We start from the raw sequence: 24,752 nt of genomic DNA, 5'->3' as shown, positions 1-24,752 counted from the left end.
TTGTAAATCCTAAAATATAAAGCATACTATGTAAATTCTAGCATACCGATTTTTCTTTTTTTTTTTTTGCTACAAAAAAACAACTCATTTATTCAATTAAAGGCTTTTAGGTTATTGCACTTTCATTCTAAACTTGATAAGTTAAACTCGTAAGCTGGTGAGTCGAGTTTAAGTCTGAAATTGAGCTCATAAATTAAATAAATCGAGGTTGAACTTAAAAAAAAATAAATCCAAGAAGAAATAATCTAGAAGGGTGTAAAATTATAAAAATTGAAATAAATAAAGCTAGTAGAATAAATTTCAGAATTTGAAATTAATAAAAATTTGGAAAAAAACAATTTAAAATTTTGAATTTGAAACTATTAGTAATTAACGTTGCATAATATATTTTAAAATAAATCATTCTAATTAAACAAGTTAAACAAAGGCACTACTACGGTTTAAGGGTTTTTTATTCAGTATTATTTTTTATTTTGGATTGGGTGTTTAGAATTTGTAATTTAGGATTATAGTTTAGGATTAGGTTAGGGTTGGGGTATTTTAGATTTGGAATTTGGGTTTAGAGTATGTTCTTGAGAGTTTAGAATTTAGAAGTTAGGATTTAGGGGTTAAAGATATAAGGTTTTTAGTTTAGTGTTTAGGATTTAGTGAGATATATTTAGTTTTTTTTAATTAGTTTATAAATTTAAAATTAGTGAATATTAATTTCAAATTGACAAATATTTAGCATATATTTTTGAGAATTTAAAATTTTAAGGGTTTAGGGTTTGTAAATTAATTTAATTTTATGAAAATATTTTTATTTTTATTTTTAAAAGTTTTATAAAACCATAAAAGTAATGAAAAATAAGCCTAATATTTATTAGTGTAAAAATATAGAATTTGAAATAAACAAATGCAGCCGAATGAATTTAGAAATTGAAATTATTAATAATTTAATAAAAACTCCTATATCTCTCTCTCCGGCGCTTCAATTAATAATACATTAATACCCTTTCCCTGCTTCTATTATTATTATTATTATTATTATTATTATTATTATTATTATTATTATTATTATTATTATTATCAAATGGATTAGCTATGGCTACGTTTAGAACCCAGCCCAACCATTAAGGTTTCCAAAAATTTATTGGTCAACTCCAAAAGAATCCAACAACTAATCACTACATTAATTTTTCAACTAATTTAATATTAATGATTTTCATGCACTAGACAATTTTTGTGATATTTCTGCATCTTCACAGAACTTGCCTAACAGGCTGACACAGAACACTTAACTTAACACACGTAAAATTCATCCTTCACTACGTCTCTTTAGCACCTGCTGAAAAAAAAAATCTCCTAAACACCGTAGCACTGTCCTACTCATTATACTAATTATTTGAAATGATAGCAAATAATTTTGATATTGATTCTAAGTTTATGACATGAATTGTTGAGAGTAACGTGGATACTAATTCTAATAGTGACCAAACGAAATCAATTTGAATTGATTGAGTGGTCAGTTTATTAATCCGCTAAGTAAATATTAGGGGTTTAAATTTCGTCTTGTATATGCAGCAATTTATTGGCCAGCAATAGACCTTTAAATAAAGCTCAGGTTTGCGACGGATTAGTTTTTAATCTATCGAGTTGAGACAAGAATATTGGGGACAATCAAACAAAATAATTACCACATACTATCTGATGTGAGACTTTGAACACCTCATAATACCCAAGTCCCTACCAATACACCGTCCCTGAAGAACCGACGTTTATGACGGCTTTACTCTATCGACATTGATCTAACGGTAGCCACTTTGCTACCGGCTATCAGTATTCGATATTCACCTTAATCCAGCCTATATGTAGCACTTTTCATGGCGTCAACAACCATGCTATGGTACTATTGTTACCAAATATTGGAGACAATCAAACAAAATAGTTACCAAATAAATACGAGTATTTTATTCATTTTCTATCTAAAGTGGATATTGATTTTATTCATTTTCTCTGTGGGTTAAATTTGTGAAAGCAATATACTTTTCAGATTGCTCTTTCTGGGAGGCCCGAAGGAACGCAAAAGCATCCTGGATGTGGAGTAGTATTCTAGAGGGGAGGGACTTTCTGAGGAGGAATGGTAGATGGAATATTGGGAATGGGAGGAAAGTAAAGGTGTGGGAAGATAACTGGATTATAGGTTCCAAGAAAATTCAGGATGAACAACATAGGGAGGTGCAATTTGTTAGTGAACTGATTGATCCAGGGGAAGGATGAAATTCTAGGAAGATCAATTCTATCTTCAGTTCAGAGTTTAAAGAGAAGATAATTAAAACTCCTATTAGCTTATTAGATAGAGAGGATTGGTTGGTGTGGCCATATACTTTGGATGGATCCTACTCTATTAAGTCGGGCTATTATGTGGCAAAAAAGGAACAAATGGGAGTGAAAGAAGGAGAAGCATCCACAAGCAGTGACCTAAAGGAATTATGGGCTGAAATTTGGAAGATTAAAGCTCCTCAAAAAATAAAGATATTTGTATGAAAAGTTGCACATAATATTATTCCAGAGAATGAGAACCTATTCAAGAGGAGAATTGCTAAGAGTCTTATGTGTCAAATTTGTAACTTAGAAATTGAAAGCACAGAGCATGCTATTCTGTTGTGTCCTTGGACGAGAGCTTCCTGGTTCGGCGCCCAGTGCCAGAAATTTCCAACTATGGATACAGTTTCATCATATGGAAAGTGGATTCTCGAATGTATACAGAAAATCAGACGAAGCGTAAAAACAGGGCAAGATGTTTTGATCAGCAAGATAGCCTTTCTTAGCTGGGAAATATGGAAGACTAGAAACCAAGCAGTGTTTCAGAAAATAGGAATCCATCCAGCCAGCACAATTCACAGAGCAAAAATGGCAGAGATACATTTCATAGAAGCAACACAGGATAGGCAGATAGAGAATAAACAACTAGTAAACAGAAAAAGTAGAACCATTACTTGGAGACCTCCCCCAGAACCTTGGGTAAAGGCTAATATTGATGCATCTTTTAAAGCAACAACGGGGACAGGAGCCACTGCAGTGACAATTAGAGACAGCACAAGAAATCTTGTAATTGGAGAATCAATGAAAATTATGGCGTGTTCTAGTCTAGCAGCAGAAGCTTTTGCAATTAGGCTGGCCAAATATTGGAGACAATCAAATAAAATTATCGCGTGTTCTAGTCTAGCACCCTGCAAGTTGGAACAGCATAATTGTAAGGAAGGAGCATCGACGAACAGAAGTGCAGCAATGACAGGGGAAGAGAGAAGACGGCGAAGCGTGGGATCAGAATATCAACTCAGCTGCTTATTAGGCGCGGTATCAATGCAACCTCCGATGAATGACGGTGGCAACTGATACAAGGCTAAAGAAAGAGAAGAATGGCGTTGTCATTAGGAGGATTGGAGAAAGAAATCGTGCATTAAGAGTTTGGAGAACCCACCGTGGAGTTGGCTAATTTGAATGTGCTATGGAAATTGATTCAACAAAAAATTCAAGGAGAGAAGCGGGAGTTAGTTTCAGATAGGTTGGGAGGATCTAGATGGATTTAGGTTTTGGTTGGGTTGTCTTGTTGGGCTTATAACCCATGACAAAAAAAAACTAATTTAATATTAATGATTTCTATGCACTGGACAATCTCTGTGACATCTATGCATCTTCACAGAACTTGCCTGGCACAGGACACCTAACTTAACACGCGTAAAATTCATCCTTCAGCATTTATCTTCAGCATCTGTTGAAAAAAAAATTATTCCGCACTGCCTTACTCATTATACTAGTTATTTGAAATGATAGCAAAGAATTTTGATAATGATTCTAAGTTTATGACATGAATTGTTGAGAGTAATGTGGATACTTATTCTAATAGTGACCAAATGAAATCAATTTGAATTGATTGAGTGGTCAGTTCATTAATCCGCTAAATGAATGTTGGGGTTTAAATTCCGTCTTGCATATGCAACAATTTATTGGCCAGCAACAGACCTTTAAATAAAGCTCAGATTTGCGACGGATTAGTTTTTAATCTGTCGAAAATAGTTACCACATACTATCTGATGTGGGACTTTGAACACCCCATAATACGCAAGTCCCTACCAATACACCGCCCCTGGAGAGCCGACGTTTATGGCGGCTTCACTCTATCAACATTGATCTAACGGTAGCCACTTTGCTACCGGCTATCAGTATTTGATATTCACCTTAATCCAGCTTATAGGTAGCACTTTTCATGGCGTCAACAACCATGCTATGGTACCATTGTTACCAAATATTGGAGACAATCAAATAAAATAGTTACCAAATAAATACGAGTATTTTATTCCTTTTCTATCTAAAGTGGATATTGATTTTATCCTTTATATCTCTACGATATTGAAAACAATGATAAGAAACATGTTTTGTTAACTAGTGTCGTCTATACCTAATACAACAAACTTACTATTATGGACTTGAGGTTGTTCTTACAAGTTAGATTATTCTACTTTTGGTGTTATCATGTTATATAATTTCCACAATGAAATGAAAATTGTAGGAAATGTAATATATATTATACTATAATCCTCATCATATATTTGTTACTGTTATTTTGGATAGGTGATTACTTTCGATGTTGTCATGTTAGATTTTTTTCAAATTAATTCTTATTTTTATGTTGTTTGATCATCTTACCGTACTAAAGCCTCACTATCCAGTTTTCTAAATTAAAAGTGAGTTATTTTATCAACAAAAAATATTCTAGAAATTAGATGCATATGCAATTTTTTTTAACTGAAATGTCCATGAGAGCGGGAAGGAGGTAGTACATAGTAACCAGGGCGAGGCTAGCGCCCATCACCTATGATGCTTCATTATTCGATGCTTCTTCTGCAGTTCAAGAAGATTCACTAATGTTGAAAGTTACTGCTTTCAAGCGTTCTAAGTTTCAAAGCGAAGCTTGATGACATGTCTTGCTCGCCAAAACATTGAAGAACTTCTGCATGTCATCTATATTAATAAAATGGTTCTACTCAACTCAGTTAATGCAAAGATGCACAGTGACAAAATGGAATTTATAAACGTATGATATAATTACGCTACTCAACTCAGTTAATGCAAAGATGCACAGTGACAAAATGGAATTTATAAACGTATGATATAATTACGACAAACTTTGGGATGCAACTGTATTCTAAATGTTTTTAGCACAACAGATTCGGCTAATAATATAACAAATTACTGTATTTACATAGCACATATAATTTCTAATGCAGAATCTTCAAATGGTACAAACCCATTTGATCTAAAAAATAGTAGAATGATCACCTTTATAAACGTTAAACCCCAAACATTTCATACATACAATTTAGTGTCTTAAGATTTAAATTAAATAATAATTTTCTTCTTAATATTTAAAATATTTTATTTTTGTATTAAACATAAATTTTTACAAATCTTCTTTTAACAGTAAAATGGATATTTTTGAAACAAAAATTTTAATTTGATCAAACAATTAAATTAGGAAAATTATAGCGTGCAGAAGTAAAGTTGTATAGATTTGAAGAGATTTCCTGATGTTGAATGTTGAGGTGACAAGTGGCATGTGGATCTTTGGAGAGGAACAGCTCAGCAGAACAGTTGTCGGGACTGGGCGTTCTGGGAGCCGCGCTAAGTGGCCAGAGGGAGGGAAGCCCGTAATGGGCTTTGGATGTGGGTTTCGTAACTGTTGTTGTACACGGAATGGAGGAAACAATTTGGACCTAGTGTGTATGGATTGGGACTGGGTTTAAGGAATTAGAGTTTCACGTGCCTGCACAAAAGAAAAAAAAGGAAGTAGAGTTCCAAGGATGGTTAGTATGTGGGAAAAAAAAGTGTGACGAAAACCATGACCTCACTGACGAATATCACATGAGAATGGTAAGAATGGACTTGATTTAAATGTGTTCATCTTTTTAGGATTTTTGCAACAAAAACGTATTTAGACGTAATTAGATACAAATTATAAATTGTTTGTTGATTAGTGTTTTAACAGTTTTTGACAGGAAGGAGATGAACGAGGAAAAATAGGGTTATTGGAGCTTAAATTAATAATGCGCACCTAAAAAATAAAGGACAACATAGCATAAATTAAGTAAATTAAAAAATGAATATACTGTAAACGTAATAACAAATCAAATCGTTGTAGCTGGATGTGATAAATGACGATGTGAATTATACATGGTCATGGATAAATGTTGTTAATTTTGTTGTTTTTCTAAATTGCATTTATTGTGAAGGCAATATGAAAAGAATGATAAACCAAAAATTTGTTATGAGTATCACTAATTTTGATATATGAAAAATTATCCAATTAGTCATTATATTTACCAGATGAAGCCATGTTGTCAACAATTTTGTAAATCTGTTAAGGTGTACGTTTGTTACATGGTATGCTAGGTAATGTTCGAAGGTTTGATAATATGGTTCGTTCGAACACAATTTTGAATATATATAGAAATTAAAGTATCACTTAGTATTGTATAACCGAATGGAGTTTTCATGCATGTTGGAATTTTTCTGAATGTTAAAAGTATTTTGAACCACCTCTATTCATGGAGGATTTTTCGTCGATAATCTTTGTTATTGTTGTTGTAAATGGACCCCGAAATATACATCGTCGATACTGAAAAGAATTCCTAGGATGCCTGTTTACGGTGTGTCCTGCCAATGGTTTCTCCCTCGTCCGACTAGTGCGTGGAACCTGCAAAAGAGACAACGACGGTGAAGCCAGGGTCAAACTTTGAAAGAGGGTGGTAAACATCCTTTGAATCGCTTTTCGTATCCATCACTTGATGTTCAACCTCTGATGTTGCAAGAGGTACTGGTTGATAGTTGCCTATCCGGATCGATTGATGGATCTTCCACCCTGTGATCGTGACGTTCTTCACCAAAGATAGACTTAACCGTGCAGGAACAAAGTAGGAAGTGTTACACTAACAATGACAGTATAATTCATGTAGTACCGCCAAAAAGTGGAAGTGTAAAGATACGTTCAAGTGAATAGAGTATAAATGCAGTTTAGATGTGTCTTTCCAATTTGGTGGGGGACCGTACGTTTTATGTTGTCCATTTTGGGTTTTAAGCAAAATTTTGGAAGACCTGGCCAGGGAAAATAGGTTGGACTGAGAGCCGAGTAACAACGCGATTTCATTAGCTCTCATGTGCGGTGATTGTTAAAAGGTGGCAAGAACCAGAGAAAGTAAGCAAAGGCATAAGGAAACATGGTGAAAGAAAGTGAGCAGTTTCGGGGGCTCAGAAGGGATGACAACAAGTATGGTTCGTTACCCGAATCCTCGAAGTTAGTGCATGTTCATGTTGGGACCATAGTTGTCCTCTCTGACATCTGAATTGAACCGGTCAGTCAGCTGATTCACCTGGTCATGCATTGAATCGCTGAGCACAAATTCATGAGCTTGGGCACATGCTGTCAAACGGGTTGCCAGTTATCCCGATGTCAGAGAATGTCAGGCGTCTTTCTCGGGGCATGTCCGGTACTTGCCCGGTTTGACCGGTTGACGTATTTCTCAGTGCATGACCGGTACTCGTCCGGTTTGACCAGTGTCATAGTTGTCAACACCGAACCAATATTCGTATCGGTCAGACCACTGCTTTACTGGTCTATTGGTTTGACAGATGAGTTAGTGGTTTAACCGATAAGATTGGTCCGACGTAAATAAAGAATACAAAATGGTATAAAGCGTAAAATCATTGTATATTTTTTTGGTATAGCTAATGATAAAATGGTATGTCCTTCTTTTTGAACACCCTTATTCTTTTGTTGTTTCACACTTTACAACAGTCGAATAGTATTTTTAATTAATTTTTTTCCGTACGTATTTATCTATTTCACTACATTTGAGGGGTATATATTTCATAGTACTTACTCTAGACAAAATAAACACTTTCAAGAAATAGCGGGTGTTAGTAACAATTAATTTTATGCGAAATATTTACTTTTACCGATAACTTCATAATCTTATAAAATAGTTTTGGAAAATACTCCCAGTACAGCATTACAGTGGAAAGTTCATTGCAAGCTACATATACATTTTGGATATTAATTTGTGGTCTAATGTTTCCCATTTATCTGCGATCATAATGTAATGTTATATAATTTTAGCTAAACTACCACCAATGTTTGAAATCATTACGATTCCTCTAAATCAAAATAAATTGGCACAATCTCGACATGTCACGACAATTGAAGCAAATAACAGGACTACTAATGGATGTAAACAGCCATGATACAGACAGAGCCCCGCATGATAATGGATACCACTTTAGTTTCCTGTTCCAGGTCCACACGAACTGGTTACATTCCAACCAGAACCACAACATCATCCACAATAAATAGTAGTATTCAACCACACAATTTCAGAACAAAGCCAATGAAACATAGTGCTGGTTGGAGACATTATATTCCGTTCTTCGGTCTTCCGCTGTGACGCTGCCCACAGGAGGACCCAGCCACAACATTATGTTACAACACCACAACACACAGTGAGTAATGAACACCAAATTGTTGCACATACACACAAGTATACATGACATACATACATACTAGCACACATGTACCTGCATCAGCCACTGTTCAAACAACTCATCGGCTGTTGACCTGTGAAGAGTCGCAATGCTACACACACCAGCGTTTGGCCGCGCTTCACTGTGGTGGCCAGAGCAAGTTGGGGATGCATAGAACTACCGGATATGTTGGCCATCGAGGAAGTAATTTCTCCTACCTCCACCAACACCGAAGGGAAAATGTCCAGATGGACTCACTATTCCTTACACCCTGGACGTTGTATTCCCAGCTGAGCCAGAAAGGGCATTCAGGTCAGCTTCCCCATTCCTTACGCGACGACCCTAAAAAAAACCCAGTAAGAGAAATAGTTTAGGGAGAAATAGTTTTCATGTCTATATTTGAAATGTATTGCCATGAAATAACCCAGTCAGAGATCCCACGTGGCATATTCCCCAAAACCCATAACACTCACTCACCTCGACCCTAATACACCTACCCACTAGTAACACAACTCAAGTAACACAGGAAATTATTTAATGGTCTCAGCCAGGATTGTGAGTTCATAAGATTGTCATAGGATCTAACTTCAAATATAACGCAATTAGTTGGGTTGGCAACTAAATGGACAAACCTCAGAAGTATCATTCTGCTGAGTCGGAAGCGATGCCAATGCGTGTGTGTCGCCATCAGCGTTCATATCCCCAAATATCGTGGACACTCCATCATCCACAACAGGCTTATCGGGTCCCTGACTTGCATTGCATGTCCTCTTTGTGTGCTTGGGAATGCCACATTTGGTGCAACAGCATCTCTTTGTACCTCAATCACATTCAATGCTTTGTTTCGCCTCCCTGGTTCTCTTCGAAGCTCCTTTTGTTCTAGCCATAACTGGGTCCTTCAACCCACTGAACGATGGCATCGCTCCGTGACCCCGTGCCCTCTCTTAGATTCTGTCCTGGAGTCTTCCAACGAGACTCGCAATGCCGTCCCTCGCTATGACAAAATCTTCAGTCTCTTGGCAACCAAGTTTTACGACCAAGCTTGTTGCCCCACATAGTGCGCCATACCTCAGCATTTGACCTTCTCATCCTGGCTGCATATGAATGGACATCAATCTGGAATGCTTTGCATCCTTGCACCATCTCCTCATTATAAGCCCGTCCGGTATTTGTTCCAGGCCCTCGTATCTCATTACACAGAAAATATGACTGCATGGTATGCCCTCGCTGTTCTACATTGAATAGTCGCACTCAATTTTCTTATCGCTCAGGTCGAACAAAACCTTATGCATTCTGTCGGGTGCACCCATCCTTGAAAACTTGTATACAACCGTCGTGCTGATGCTGTCCCTCCCACGCAGCAGTAACGTCGCGACACCCCTTAATTTGTTTCTTCACCTCTCTAAAAACTGCTCATGTGTACAGCCCGATGCAAACAACTCAGTATCGTCCAGACCAGTAATCAACACGGGAGTATAGTACGTAGAATAGAACTACGCTGTGAGTTTGTTTTTCTGATAGTCCTTTACCACTTTGTTTAAACTATGAACTAGCTCCAATATACTATCGGTTAATCTCAGGAAACCCTTTATGTATGCATTGATCCCTTCACACCTGGAGGTTGTCCTGTATCCCGCACAGAAGGTACCTCGAAGATACGCAGTTGCCCAACTTTCTTTTACCTCGTACGTACTTCGAACCCAGCTGTTATTATGTAGGCCAATAGTCTCTACCGCCGTCGTCCAATACTCCTCAATGTTTGCATAGATAGCCTTCTTAAAAACCATGCAAAATTCGGTATCTTTCACCCTTTGAACACAATTTTTCTCCAAATGCCAACCACACAGCCGATGTCTCGCTGTCGGGAACACTTCCGAAATGGCCGCTGGCATCGGTTTGTCCCCGTCGTTCACAACAACACACGGTTTCTTTCCTCCCATGACGTCCACAAGATTTAATCGCAGCTACCGATAACTGTGAACTTCCTCGTCTTCCAACAACGCGAAACCAAAAATGGTTTTCTGCTTGTGATGGTTCGTGCCGGAGAATACTACAAGCGGTTTCTTGTACTTGTTAGACTTATACGTCGAATCAAAAGCCACAACATCACGAAACAAATGGTAATCTGACACCATCTTTCCATCGGCCCAAAATAAGCTCCCTAAGCAATTTTCAGCGTTGCACATGTAATGTGCCACTGTCCTCAGGTCAGCATCGGCGTTACCCTCTAGGTAACTTATGGTTGCTGCCGCATCGCCATCACTGATTCGGACGGCCCTTTGGCCGTGAACATAATTATACAAATAACGCTTCGTGAATCGAAGCATGCCATACCTACCGAACTGACCAGCCATATAGGCCATTATTTTGAACGTCGGAATCCCAAACTGCTTCATGCTATCAACTTGGGCCTTGTCGCTGTTTCTCATCTTTCGATGACTAGGAAGTAGGTAGGAAAACATTGCCGCAACAAGATCGTGGTTGTGGTCATCAACGATGGTCCTGACCTTCCACAAACTGCGATGCACATCATATTAAATCTTTAATTTTGCTTTGTAGTTAGTTCGACTCTCCAACAGCTCCTTCCTAACTCGCTCAGGTCGGTCATAGTGCTTGGGATATCGTACCCCTTGTCGATGGTAGAAAAAGTCTCTCCTAACCCAAACCCCATCAACACGGCCCGCATCCCCCTTTCGAACTCCAAATCCCATCGCTCTTGCAAACTCCTTGTACGCAACATAAGCATCCTCTCTACCCAAGAAATTCTCTGCCACCATCGGCCGGGGGTAACCGGCATCCCCTGCATTCCCCACACCTTTCGATACTTTGCCATTTTCTTCATCCTTCTCCCCCGGTTGGCCCCCTTCCTGCCCACCCACGTAGTCACAACCTTCGTCCTCATTAAAATTGTCTTCACTGGGACAATAATGGCCTTAGTATTCATCAGAGCTGCTCTCATCGGATTCTTCCGCTTCCGTCTTAAACAGACTATTGAAATCCATCGCATTACTCGGGCCTCAGTTCTAGCCCGCTAACCTGAAACACACAAACATGTCATGGATAATGACTCCGCCAAGAAAGTACTTGGCAAATTATCGCTGAAAAATGAATACACCAACCAACAATACACACACACCACTACTGTGGACAATATCCTCAGCCGTCATCTACCCTCAGCAACAAACTCAGACTGGGACATTCATTTCTTCCACCACACGACTTTCCTCTCAATTCAACAAAGAACGGAAGTCGGTTAATAAATTGAACTGGAAAATAAAAGAACCCAACCACCAGAGGTGGCCAACAAATTCCACTAACGAATCTGTATACCGACTCTTCGGATTTCAATTTTCAATGGACCCAGTGCACATAACATCTGAAAACAAATTACTCCTAAATTTTAACTTTACATTACAGGGCAAGTGAACACACCCCAACAAACAGATACTACATGCAAACAGCCAAGATCGCAAATGAAATGAACTACTCTAACTTGAAGAGTCGGCAGCACATTCGAAGGGCGGCTATCAGACACAAACGACCATGTGTATAAAAATTCATCTTGCCAACAATCTTCCCACCTGCTCACTTAAGATTTATATCCCTTCATTTGATATCAATGGGTAGAAATTAGAAATGATTGGTCTAGAAATCACAAAATTTTTCATGCAACTAGGGGTGTTGAAATTTTGGCCACAGTCCAAAATTCTACTCGAATCCAAGATATATTTTATCGGATTGGGATCTCCACTTTTTTTATTCGGTGTTATTTTGAGTTGGATTCGATTGTATTTTGGGCCATTTGGTCTGGTCCAAAGTTTTTTTTACAATAAAAATATATATATTTAAATTAATTAATAATATTATATTAACTTTTATAATTTAATTAATATTTTTTATATTATACGATATTATTTTTATTTTAAAATAATTTATTTTAATATATATTTATATATATATATGATACAATATTTATTAAATTTATTTTTTAAAAATAAAATTTTATTATTTTAATATGTAAAATTTACAATTTGTATATATTAATATTTTATCGAATCAACTCAATTTAACCAATATCTTTTTTTTTGTATTATTTTAAATCGAATCAAAATAGACTGATTAACCTTTTTAAGACCGAATTTAGATAGTTGCCTCAATGGAGTAAGTCAAATCCTTAATCGGTTAATCCTCTAAAACAAACAGTAGATGGCAAGGCTTTGACTCCGTCAAGAAAGGCAACAAACCTAACAACTTGATTCCCAAGGAGCGCTCCAACGAAATTTAGGGCATCTAGTACCAAACTTCCAAACGTCACCGTCTCACAAGCCTTGAACGACACGTCATCCTAACACGCGTTCATATCTTATTGGCTATATCTTTATCACCTTCGCTATAAATTTTTCACAAACCCAAATCATTCTTCGCAATTCATTTTCTATCAAACTAGATTTCTCTTTTCCCCTCAGGATTTCTCGTTCTCTCGCAATACCTAGCTCTCAAGGTAATTTCGATTGTTCTTCTTCTTGACCTGTTCTTTCTTATTGTAAATATATACCTCTATCGCTAGGTGTGTTCTCGATAATTTCGAATTTTTGTCCACTTAATGAAGTTTCTGGAGTCTAGATCTATAAGTAGGATCAATTTGATAAGTTCTTGTTTTTTTTTTTTTGAAATTATGGTTGATTTTATGATCAATTTCAAATGGATTTTGAAAGTTCTTTTTTTAGGGTTTCGATCTACTTTAGCTTCGATTGATATGTTCATGGACCGAATTATTTGCCGATCTTATTTTTCGCCTGTTATTGAAACGTGTTTCTGATTACATCATCGCTTTATGGTTAATAGTTCCTGTAATTTCCCGGAGCAAGTTTGATTAAATCTTCAATTTTGTGTTTTTAGATGCAAATCTTCGTTAAGACCCTCACCGGGAAGACCATCACTCTCGAAGTCGAGAGCTCAGACACCATCGACAACGTTAAGGCAAAGATTCAAGACAAGGAAGGCATCCCCCGGACCAGCAGCGTCTCATCTTCGCCGGCAAGCAGCTCGAGGACGGCCGCACACTCGCTGACTACAACATCCAGAAGGAATCAACCCTTCACCTTGTCCTCCGTCTCCGTGGTGGCATGCAGATCTTCGTTAAGACCCTCACCGGAAAGACCATCACTCTTGAGGTCGAGAGCTCCGATACAATCGACAACGTCAAGGCCAAGATCCAAGACAAGGAAGGCATCCCTCCGGATCAGCAGAGGCTCATCTTTGCCGGCAAGCAGCTCGAGGATGGTCGCACACTCGCCGATTATAATATCCAGAAGGAGTCCACACTCCACTTGGTCTTGAGGCTTCGTGGTGGCATGCAGATCTTTGTAAAGACCCTTACCGGAAAAACCATCACCCTTGAGGTAGAGAGCTCCGACACCATTGACAACGTCAAGGCGAAGATCCAGGATAAGGAAGGCATCCCTCCGGACCAGCAAAGGCTTATCTTCGCCGGCAAGCAGCTCGAGGATGGCCGCACCTTGGCCGATTACAATATCCAGAAGGAGTCCACACTCCACTTGGTCTTGCGGCTTCGTGGTGGCATGCAGATCTTTGTGAAGACCCTTACCGGAAAAACCATCACCCTTGAGGTAGAGAGCTCCGACACCATTGACAATGTTAAGGCCAAGATCCAGGATAAGGAAGGCATCCCTCCGGACCAGCAAAGGCTTATCTTTGCCGGCAAGCAGCTCGAGGATGGCCGCACCTTGGCCGATTACAATATCCAGAAGGAGTCAACCCTCCACCTTGTGTTGCGTCTCCGTGGTGGCATGCAGATTTTTGTTAAGACCCTCACCGGAAAGACCATCACTCTTGAGGTGGAGAGTTCCGACACAATTGACAATGTGAAGGCCAAGATTCAAGATAAGGAGGGCATTCCACCGGACCAGCAAAGGTTGATTTTTGCTGGTAAGCAGCTTGAGGATGGAAGGACCCTTGCTGATTACAACATTCAGAAGGAGTCCACCCTTCACCTTGTGCTCCGCCTCAGGGGAGGGATGCAGATTTTTGTGAAGACTTTGACCGGTAAGACCATTACCTTGGAGGTGGAGAGCTCCGACACGATTGACAATGTGAAGGCTAAGATTCAGGATAAGGAAGGTATCCCACCGGACCAGCAGAGGTTGATCTTTGCAGGGAAGCAGTTGGAAGATGGAAGGACCCTTGCTGACTATAACATTCAGAAGGAGTCCACCCTTCACCTTGTGCTGCGTCTTCGTGGTGGATTTTAAGTGTGTCTTGGATGGTTGTGTGTTTTGTGAACTTGTGCAAGTGTAATTGGGGTCCTTGTATGACCCCTTATAATAAATTTGCTCTCTGCTACCTAGTATATTGTTGACAATTCCGTTCTACATTTAATATCAATCTTTTATAATTAACGTATGTATCTTGTGTAAATTTCGCTGTGCTCGATACCAAGTCTTCCCGGTGTGTGTTTTGCAGAGAAATAATATTTTACCTTGGTTTAAGGGTGAGTGGACGACTCGGAAATTTACCTTTGAAAAGAGGGAAGGGGTGAGTAAAAGGGGGAGCAAAATGAAGTAGAGGTTCAAAATAGTTAAAATTTCTTTAATCATTCGAGTCGTGTTAATTAGATAGGTTACATCATGATCATCTACTAGATGTCTATAATTTCTTTATTGATGATGATAAATTTCTTCGGATAAATCGAGATTATATTTCTGGGATAGATGTCTATAATTCCTCTAGTGAAACGTTGCGTACTTCTACACGTATTTTTTGGGGTTCATTAAATAGGGCTAAAGGCTAATCTATCTGATAAATTCACGCAGCCTAGTACGCGCTATTAATCTAATGCAAGTGTAATTCTTTTATTATTTAACGCAAACCAATTAAGTAAAGAAACTTGACATATAAACTAATCGAATCGTCCTTTCACACGGTAACAAATTAAATAGGCCCCTAATCGGCAAAATATTCAATGAGAGTATCATCCCTTGAATGATATATAAGAACGCGATATTCTGACAATCCATACATGGATTTTAGTTAGACAGACAAACTAACAGCATCATAAAAAGTTAAAAACTCGATAAACAGGAATTAAATGGCAGGGATGTCTTTGATCAGGAAACAGAACAAGTAAATTACAAAAGGAAGATAATTGAATCATCTATCATTGTGTTGGATCTTTACATCTTCGGTTACAGTGTTAGCAGTACGACCAACTAGAGTATCAGACAGACAATTTCTTTGGCACCTAAAAGATGCAGCATACACGCAGCACACACACTACACATTGCTTTGTTTGTAAAACTTGGTGTCAAGAACTTGCTTCCCACACATCGCACAAACTCCTGAAATGGAACAACACCGAACGGGCTTTAAGTAATGCACTTTTATGATACAAAACATTTGACTAAAAAATAAATGTATGGTCGTATTGTAAGACATCTCAGTAACACATCAAAAGAATAGTACCTTTAGAGTAAGCACAGGTGTGGCAGTACTTGGCATCCTGGTGCACTTGCTGCTTGCAGATGATGCATTTGGTGTTTCCATATGGGGTCCATCTGTAAGCAATCAATTTTAGCAGAAGTCCAATGCTATACATTACAAGGATATTCATACAAGGTATAGCAAAGTTATAAGGGGAAAAGGGCATGCAGATCATAAGAGAGAAGGTGTAACAGATTATCATTTTATACGAACAAATATAACCAAAAAAAAAAGGACAAAGGACATTGACTCTCATACAAGTCTCATTGCCATGGTAATTGGAACAGAACTAGCTTGAGAGCATAGCTCATTATAAGCCCTAAAACTTGATAGTTGATAGTTTTGGACAACTAGCAATGCTACATGACCAGCAAATATAATTATTTTGGATCAGTACTTGGCCAGCAATAACTTGCACCCACATTTACAGGATTTGCACACAATAAGCACATAGTTTACACTTGTATTTATCAGAATTTGCACACAAGTTAATACAACTTGCACCCACATTTACCAAAGTTTCCACATATGAATTAGTAAAATTTATTTGTTAAAGACAATTTGGTGTTTGTGCTGGCCAAAATTATTAAAAACTGCTAGCTCCCAAGAGTTTCTGTTGGACAACTATTAAGCCATGCAATATCTTGAGAGTTATCATTACTTATTATAACCAGAAACACTACTTACTTCGTTATAACAAGATATCATAAATAAGAAGGCAAATCTTCTACCTTATTGCCATAGCAAACATATATTTAAAAAACACATTTCCCCATAAGTAAATGAAGTAAGCTTATATTCCAATCCTCAGGGAAAGTACTAGTAAGTGATGGTTAGTTTCCCAAGTAGCTTAATGGTTACTGGCAATTTACTCTTAACCATAAGGACCTTGGATCAAAAGTAGCACTCAAAAGTATTAGTAAGTGATGAAACAAGTGGGGAAGAAGGATGGTACCAATATCTCCACAGCATGGGGAAGATAATCACAAGGTATTTAAGGTGATGCAGCCACACATATAAACTTATAGATCCAACAGAGAATGTCATATTAACAAGCATGAACACTGCCAGTACCTTAGATGAGTCCTCCCCCTTTAGGAAGTACTAGTTTATCTCGAATGAACAGTACCACGTATTACAGGGATTTCAATATATAATAATCACCACTATAGCTTAAAATTGATTTTAAAATTCAAAATGTGTAAATTGAATTTTACACTCTCATTCAAACGTTCCCACAAAAGATTTTCATTACGAAATATAATATGAAAAAACTTCTTAGCATGTTGATCTTATATTATAGCTTATCAGCTAATAAAATATACAAGCGATGGAGCTACTATCAGCTAAATTATGCTTCTCAAAGTTAAGAAGAAGAATAAAATATAAATAACAATAATTTGTAGTTGGGGTTAAAATAGGTACCTGTTCTTCTTAGAGAGGAGCTTGTTCTCGTTGATCTTGCGTCCACCACCCTCAGTAGTATTGCTGGCCCCTTCCTTCCACTTGTCTGGAACTATCACCTTCGCTAATTTCTTCTCACCTGCAACACCAATTTAGCGTACACACGAAAATTAGGGGGAAAATATTTTTTTTGGGGGGAAGATTAAGTGCGTTAGGTATGGATTCCAGGGAAGGATGAGAAACTAACACTTCTCGCAGACCATTGCAGTCGTTAATGCTTAATAGCTCTGCTTCCTGATTTGATTACGAGTTTTCCCAATTTGATCAATGAAAACCCAAATTCTGATCCCTAACCAGAATGAAACCCTATGCCCCTTTCAGCTTGAATTTGATTGTATTATTGTAAGCCTTTCAACCCTTTGAATTGACAAAGTTACCCTTCTAAATTGCAAACCGACAATTAATTAAGTATTCCAAATTACACACTTACCCCTCCCTCGCAAACGGCGCTGCTCGGGTACTCTCTCTTGTTGAGTTTTTCTTCTTCCTCTTCCCCACACAAAAACCCTTCCTTCCTCCATTCTCTCAATTCATTCCGCCATGGCTCCTCCTCCCAACCTCCCACTCTTCCTAGTCTTCCTCCTTGTCGTAGCCACCCTCACCGCCTCCTCCTCCTCTAACACAAACGACGAGCGCGTGGAGGAGCTCCTCTCCCTTCAATCCAGATCCAAATCGGGTATCATCCGCCTCAACGACCAGTCCCTGTCCCGCTTCCTCACCTCCGTCGCCACCCCTCGCCCTTACTCCATCGTCATCTTCTTCGACGCCGCCCAGCTCCACGACAAGACAGAGCTGCGCCTCCGCGAACTCCACCAAGAATTCTCCATCGTCTCCTCCTCCTTCATCGCCAACCACAACATCTCCCACCCTTCGCGCTCCAAGCTCTTCTTCTGCGACATCGAGTTCAAGGAATCTCAGTTCTCATTCACGCAATTCGGCGTCAACGCCCTCCCACACATTCGCCTCATCGCTCCCAACCATTCCTTCAAGGATTCACAGCCCATGGACCAGGGCGATTTCTCGCGACTCGCTGAGTCAATGGCCGAATTCGTTGAGTCCAAAACCAAGATCTCCCTGGGACCCATCCACCGCCCCCCGCTGCTATCCAGGAACCAGTTGATCTTGATCGTCGTTGCGTTCCTCATTTGGATTCCGTTCTTCGTGAAGAAGCTTGTTTCGGGTCAGACACTGCTCCATGATCCGAAAGTGTGGTTGGCGGGTTCTGTTTTCGTTTACTTCTTCAGCGTTTCTGGAGCTATGCATAACATCATCAGGAAGATGCCAATGTTTCTTCTGGACCGCAACGATCCTTCCAAGCTTGTGTTCTTCTACCAGGGCTCCGGGATGCAGCTCGGCGCCGAGGGATTCGCCGTCGGGTCCTTGTACACCGTGGTGGGGCTCTTGCTGGCGTTTATGTCGCAGGGTCTTGTGAAGCTGAAGAATGTGACGGTTCAGAGGGTGGTTATGATGTTCGCCTTGTTGGTTTGTTTCTTGGCTGTGAAGCAGGTTGTGTTCTTGAATAACTGGAAGACTGGTTATGGTATTCATGGCTTCTGGCCCTCTAGTTGGAATTGACAGAGCAATTGGCACCAAGCACGGTCTGCAATTCTCTTACTCTTTGATTTCATATATATATTTGAGATGTTTGCATTCTGTTCTTGAGATGCCTGTTACAACTACTACACTATCTTAACTTTGTTGCTGTTGTTGGCCTTTTTGTGGGAAAATTCTGAGTATTACATCATTTTACTAAACTAGTCATTGCTTGCGTTTTGATTGATTAATGATCATTTGGAAGCTGTTGCATTGCATATTTATGAAATTGTGTAGCTGAGTGAGTGACTCTTAGGTGACGTTCCTAGAAGTTAAACAACTGAATAATATTAGCTCTAATAGAACCATTGGTTTGAAACTTTGCAATTGCTATCCCAAGTTCAACACCGTAGATCAAAACAAAAATCCCTTCATGGACATAGCTTGGTTCGTTTTGTTTGCGATGCTTCATTTTTTTTAACAGGAATTCAGATCTTGTAACATGAAATTCTTTGATAATAATAGATAAGCAACCAAGATCGAGAAACATGAATCAAGTTTATGGCCAGAGACAATACTCTCTGAAATCATTTATTCAAACACTGAATAATACATAATAAGCAGGGAGACAAGAAAATGCACTTTCAAAGGATTTCGCAGCATACTCTCGTAACAATTACGAATCTCTACGCCTTTTATTGGCTATATAGAGAAAGAGACTCTTAATCCATCTAATTTCTCTGGCATCCACCATGAGTGGTAGTCCACGGTTCACCACAAGCATAGCAAAACTCGAACCGGCACCTGTAAGAAACAAAATAAACGAACAACACTTAGAAAAAAAAAGCAAAATCAAACTCCTAATGAATAATGATAAGTTAACCAAGAAGAAAAGCTACATAGAAAACAAACCTGCATGTAATATGCAAACTCCCTTCAGTCTTCTCCACATATAACTTGTATCTCGGACACCTATTCCATTTCTTTTGACCAGCAAGGTCCCTAAGAAGAAGATCATCCCTCCCTCTCTCATCCTCATTCAGTGACTGCAACTCCTCACACGCAACATCAGTGTGCCATGGAACACCACACCAAGCTATGATATATACGTTGAGGTGATGTAGAAATCATAATAATAACAACTAAATCTAAGAAAGTCGTTCTATTATAAAAATTATTATTTATATACCTAAACTATTAAGATATTGATACCAAATAAACTTAGAAAAATATTTATAAAAAAAACTATTATTTTTTAACAAAATTATTAATTGTACTAGCACAAATAACTTTAACCGCAAATCTATTTTACGCAATAGTACACCTAGTGAATCTTAAAATTTTAAAAAAATATGAGCAAAATACTTGAATTTGTCAAGACATTTCTTGTTCAAATATTGTAAAGTATTAAGAGTTTTACATTGCTTTGGAATTTTATAAATTATCTACATTGACCTTGTAATTTACCAAAATTTACAAATTTAACTTCATAGATGACTTGGTTGGCATTGCAGGCAAGTTTTAAAGTGTTACCTTCATAAGCATTTATACAAATATTCTCAATTGTTTACATAAAAATTTTTATGTTAAATGAAAATTCTTTTATGTTAAATAAATTTTTTTCACTAACTCATTCTCTTCTTCATTATTAAAGAATGATTATAGAATATAGTATTTACAAATTAAATTAATATTTTACATGATCAAAAATAAATACGAATTCATTTATTATTTTTTTTGGAAAACTTTAAATTAATTTATAATTTAGGATTTGAAAATGCATAAAATTTTTGGTATATATAAATAATCAAATTTAAGATAAATAAAAAATTTAAGAAATTAAAATCTATCAATTTAAAAATAATTATATATAAGTAATTCGAAGAGATTGTTTTAGATTCTTTTTTAAAAATCTTTAGGAACTATGTTGAGATTTTTTAAATTTTTTGAAAATTATTTTGTTCTTCATTTTTAGGATTGATTTGTCTAAATCGCACACAGAGATATTTAATGGTCGCATATGTGAGTCAACGTTTCACACATTATATTGTTTAACAAACGTAAATATTAAAAACTATTTTATGTATTTTAAAATTTGATAGATTAAAGTGTCCAACTTTAAAAATTTGATTAATTTGGATAATTATTCAAAAATTACTATGTAGGTACCAGGAAATTGTATTGCCAATTGTTTGTATACACTTATCATAGTTATTGTAATATTCAGTTGAACTTTAAAGATGATAGCTAATTGATATATTAACAAACAAAATTGTTTAGTAACTATTAAAGTAATAATTAGTAGTTGAAAGTTAGAAGTTAGTAGATGAATATTTATATGGTTAGTTGGTAATATTTTTATATATATAGCCTAATTTTTATATCAAACAACAACAACAATATATATATACAATATCAATTTTTCTGTTCTCTTCTATTAGATTTTACATGGTATTAGAGTTCTATATCCAAAAGATCTAGAGTTCATTATTAGTGAACTCTAAAAATAAAAATAAAAATTGTTTAAGACAAATTAAAGACGAAAAGAAAATCTATGCAAAAATCAAGCAAATCCAAAAAAAAAAGGTCCTTGTTTGAGGGAATTATTAGAGATATAACAATTAATATTACCTTTTCTTATAAGTTTAAACTCTTGGGATGAGTGATTTTATGACATAATATCAGAGTTATGATATCCTCTTTGAAGATGATAGAATATCGTTTTTCTGGTGAGAAACCACCTATGAGTATTTTCCTATTAAACCTATGTTTACTCCATCAAAACATCACCTTCATCATCAAGCTTCACCAAACACCCGAACAACCATTCTCTATTTTTGCAGCCGGCAGCACCCTCCACTGCAAGACCACCCCTCCTTTTTCTTCTTCTTCCTCTCACCGAAAAAAAACCACGAAGTCATATCTCTCTTCCTACTTCACTGTTCGCCCCCGACAATCCTAATGCAGTCATGGCTACCTTCTTTCCCTTTTTCTTCTCACAATCTCTCTTTCTCTCTAGCTAGCCTCCATCTGCCACCAGACGCACCGGGCAAAATCCCGCTGCATGTGTCCTCCTCTGCACCACCGCGCCACACGCTCTTTCCCCAAGTCGTCAGCATGTGTCCTCTGCATTACTGTGCCACACGCCATCGCGCCTCTCGCATCTTCTTTAACTTGGGTTCTCTAATATCTGGCAGTAGTTTCTTTTTTTTGTTACGTTGTTTTCACTAAGTTTCAAACCAAAGTTAACACTTGAGTTTTGAGGGGCATATAAATAGATGAATATTTATAAAATGAATTGGTAATATCTCTATATATATAAATTAATTCTTGTATCAAACAACAACAACAGTATATATATATATACAATATCAATTCCTCTATTCTCTTAGATTTTACCGTAACAAAAACAAATTAATAGAAAAGTCAAAATTTACATTATTTAATATTTATTAAATAAAATTAATAAATATTAAATAAGACAAATTTAATTTTTTTCTGTTTTCTTAACATTACCCATTAACAAAATTCAAAATTGAGTATCACTATGCTACACTTAACCAAAACTTATTTACCGCATTTGTCCATGGTAAATATGTTTTGTAATAGAGAAATAAAAAGCAATATATTTCAAAATATTACATAGATATAATGCTACATATTTATTTAAGTTTACACCAATTTTACAAAAGAAATAAAATAAAAGAAAGCAAATTCATTGCTTTCCATAAACCAAGAATAATCCAGACCAATTTATATGAATGCTAATTGAATTTGTAACGCTTCTTGTCTTTTAATCACCTCCCCTGCAAAGGAGTCAATACAGAAGGATTAATGAACGTTGTTGAAGGCGATATAGGAGCAACTTAGTGCTCAAAAGTACAAGGATTGAATAACGAAATTTTGATAAATAATCTTAGAAGTCTTCCACAGAATTTACATTACACCCACTAAATTTCTAGTTGCCCCTGAAAGAAACAATTTATTTCATGGCAATTGAAGAAAAAACGATATCCTTATACTATGCTTTTTCACATTGGTAAATAGCAAACACTACTGGTTACCCTTATTCCCTAGATGATTAGTCTAAAAATGAATTACCCTTCTAAGGAGAAAGTAAATAACTAGACAACAACACATCTTACCCTCCCAAAAAAAAAAGGGAAAAAAAATCATGCTGAAATATAATAAGATTAGTTCAGAGTTCATACTATTGTTACGTGTTAAACGAGGCAGACGGGTGCTGTTTATGTATTGATGATGTACAACAAATGAGTTATTAAGATGGAAAAACAACCATTTTCATCCATCAATATTTAAAACATTGACAAAACTATCAATAAAAGAACGAAATTTTTCCCAACCTTAAATTTTCATTGATATTTTAAAAAAATTAGCCAAAATTCTCATATTGCCCCTGTTTGTTATCTTCTACCTCATGGACACTGAGAACATTTTTTTCCCTATATCTCACTTTCAAAAAAGCCTCCATCACCACCACCACCTTGAACTAGGAGGATCAAACAATTGACCCTGTCTTCGTCGTTATTATCCTCCTCTTCTGTTCTTGCTGTTGTTGTTGGGGTAGTGGGTGTAGTGAGATCGACACTAAAAGAGGAGGTTGAAGAAGGCATCGCTATAGTGGAGAAGGTAGCCTTTGACGCTTCGTGCGCTTGTCCTTCTTCATAATTTGCTTGCTATCATTATTATGAGTGAACACCCAAATCCGGAGTCTTACAATAATCACATTTGTGTTTATAAAGAAAAAATAACTAAAAAAAATGAAGTTTTCAAGAAAACTAAACAGCTAAACTAAGATAATCATAAACCCATTGGATCACAGTTTAAACCTAGATAATCATAAAGAAAATTACAAGGCAAACAATCATAGTAAAATGTGCAAACTTACATTAAAGCATAGGAAAAGATGTAATGAGTTTAATATGGTAATTAATGGATTACCAAGGGCGCTAATGTGAAGAACGGATTGTACGGTCATAAAAACAAGTAATAAGGGTGCCTCCATAATTGTGACATTTGGTTCTAGCACAACCTAAATAAGTAGTTGCAGGCCATATAATATGACCGTAAACAATACAATTAAAGGTACCATCAATGTAAGAGTTAGATTTATAATCATAATTTGTTTTGTGTTTTAGCCACTCAGCCACAGCTTCTACACCTGACACAGATCCTGGATGATATGCAGAATTTTGGCCATATTTATTACCAACAAAAGTGGCATCATGAAGCCCTTCCTTGCAGTCCGAAATGTGTTTCTTCACGAAGTTGCGAGCATGCAATGTAAGCTGCAAGTCCCACTTCAGTGGCTTAACCCCAACCTCTATACGGGCATCATTGTGAGCTTTAAGATAGTCTTTTGGAAGATTTTGTGCCATTAAAAACAATGGAACTATACTTATAAAATTTATTATCACAACCCAAATCTTCAGCTGCATTTCCATGATCTATTTTTTTTAAAAAAAATTCTTTGATGATTGCAAAAATTAAATACTAATACTATTCATTATTCTGTATATATATAAAACATGGTTGTAATTAGGTGCACTTAAATATATACATATAGATTTATAAGACGATTGAGAAGCCAACAATAAATAAAAGTAATAATAATAAGAATGTTTTTATTTAATCTGTTAAATTATTTTTTTTTTTATTTCTTCTTTTAGTCTTGTTAC

At 36.9% G+C, this 24,752-nt stretch overlaps 3 protein-coding genes, 1 long non-coding RNA gene and 1 pseudogene across 4 annotated transcripts; 2 read left to right on the top strand and 3 right to left on the bottom strand.

Annotated features, from left to right (window-relative positions):
- Positions 1 to 10,662: 10,662 nt before the first annotated feature.
- LOC140175432 (uncharacterized) lies at positions 10,663 to 12,253 on the bottom strand. Its single transcript, XR_011866204.1, has 2 exons — positions 11,693 to 12,253; positions 10,663 to 11,592 (listed from the first exon to the last, which is right to left on the bottom strand). It is a non-coding gene; the product is annotated as an uncharacterized lncRNA (long non-coding RNA).
- Positions 12,254 to 13,455: 1,202 nt separating this feature from the next.
- On the top strand, positions 13,456 to 14,979 carry LOC112711849 (polyubiquitin-like; annotated as a pseudogene).
- A 553-nt stretch (positions 14,980 to 15,532) lies between these two features.
- LOC112711851 (uncharacterized) lies at positions 15,533 to 17,853 on the bottom strand. Its single transcript, XM_025764579.3, has 4 exons — positions 17,708 to 17,853; positions 17,482 to 17,599; positions 16,039 to 16,130; positions 15,533 to 15,914 (listed from the first exon to the last, which is right to left on the bottom strand). The coding sequence occupies exons 1-4, from the start codon at positions 17,721 to 17,723 to the stop codon at positions 15,850 to 15,852; spliced, it is 291 nt and encodes a 96-aa protein (XP_025620364.1). The 5' UTR covers positions 17,724 to 17,853; the 3' UTR covers positions 15,533 to 15,849.
- Positions 17,854 to 18,060: 207 nt separating this feature from the next.
- Positions 18,061 to 19,304, top strand: LOC112711850 (probable dolichyl-diphosphooligosaccharide--protein glycosyltransferase subunit 3B). Its single transcript, XM_025764578.2, has one exon. It carries the CDS (start codon positions 18,061 to 18,063, stop codon positions 19,093 to 19,095), a length of 1,035 nt encoding a protein of 344 aa, XP_025620363.1. The 3' UTR covers positions 19,096 to 19,304.
- A 4,719-nt stretch (positions 19,305 to 24,023) lies between these two features.
- Positions 24,024 to 24,518, bottom strand: LOC112709508 (pathogenesis-related protein 1-like). Its single transcript, XM_025761393.2, has one exon. It carries the CDS (start codon positions 24,516 to 24,518, stop codon positions 24,024 to 24,026), a length of 495 nt encoding a protein of 164 aa, XP_025617178.2.
- Between the last annotated feature and the right edge of the window lie 234 nt (positions 24,519 to 24,752).

This window comes from Arachis hypogaea, chromosome 9 (genome assembly GCF_003086295.3).
Source record: "Arachis hypogaea cultivar Tifrunner chromosome 9, arahy.Tifrunner.gnm2.J5K5, whole genome shotgun sequence".
NCBI classification, from domain to species: domain Eukaryota; kingdom Viridiplantae; phylum Streptophyta; class Magnoliopsida; order Fabales; family Fabaceae; genus Arachis; species Arachis hypogaea.
The sequence above is the reverse complement of the archived record's forward strand: the minus strand, read 5'-3'. Positions and strand labels throughout refer to the sequence as shown.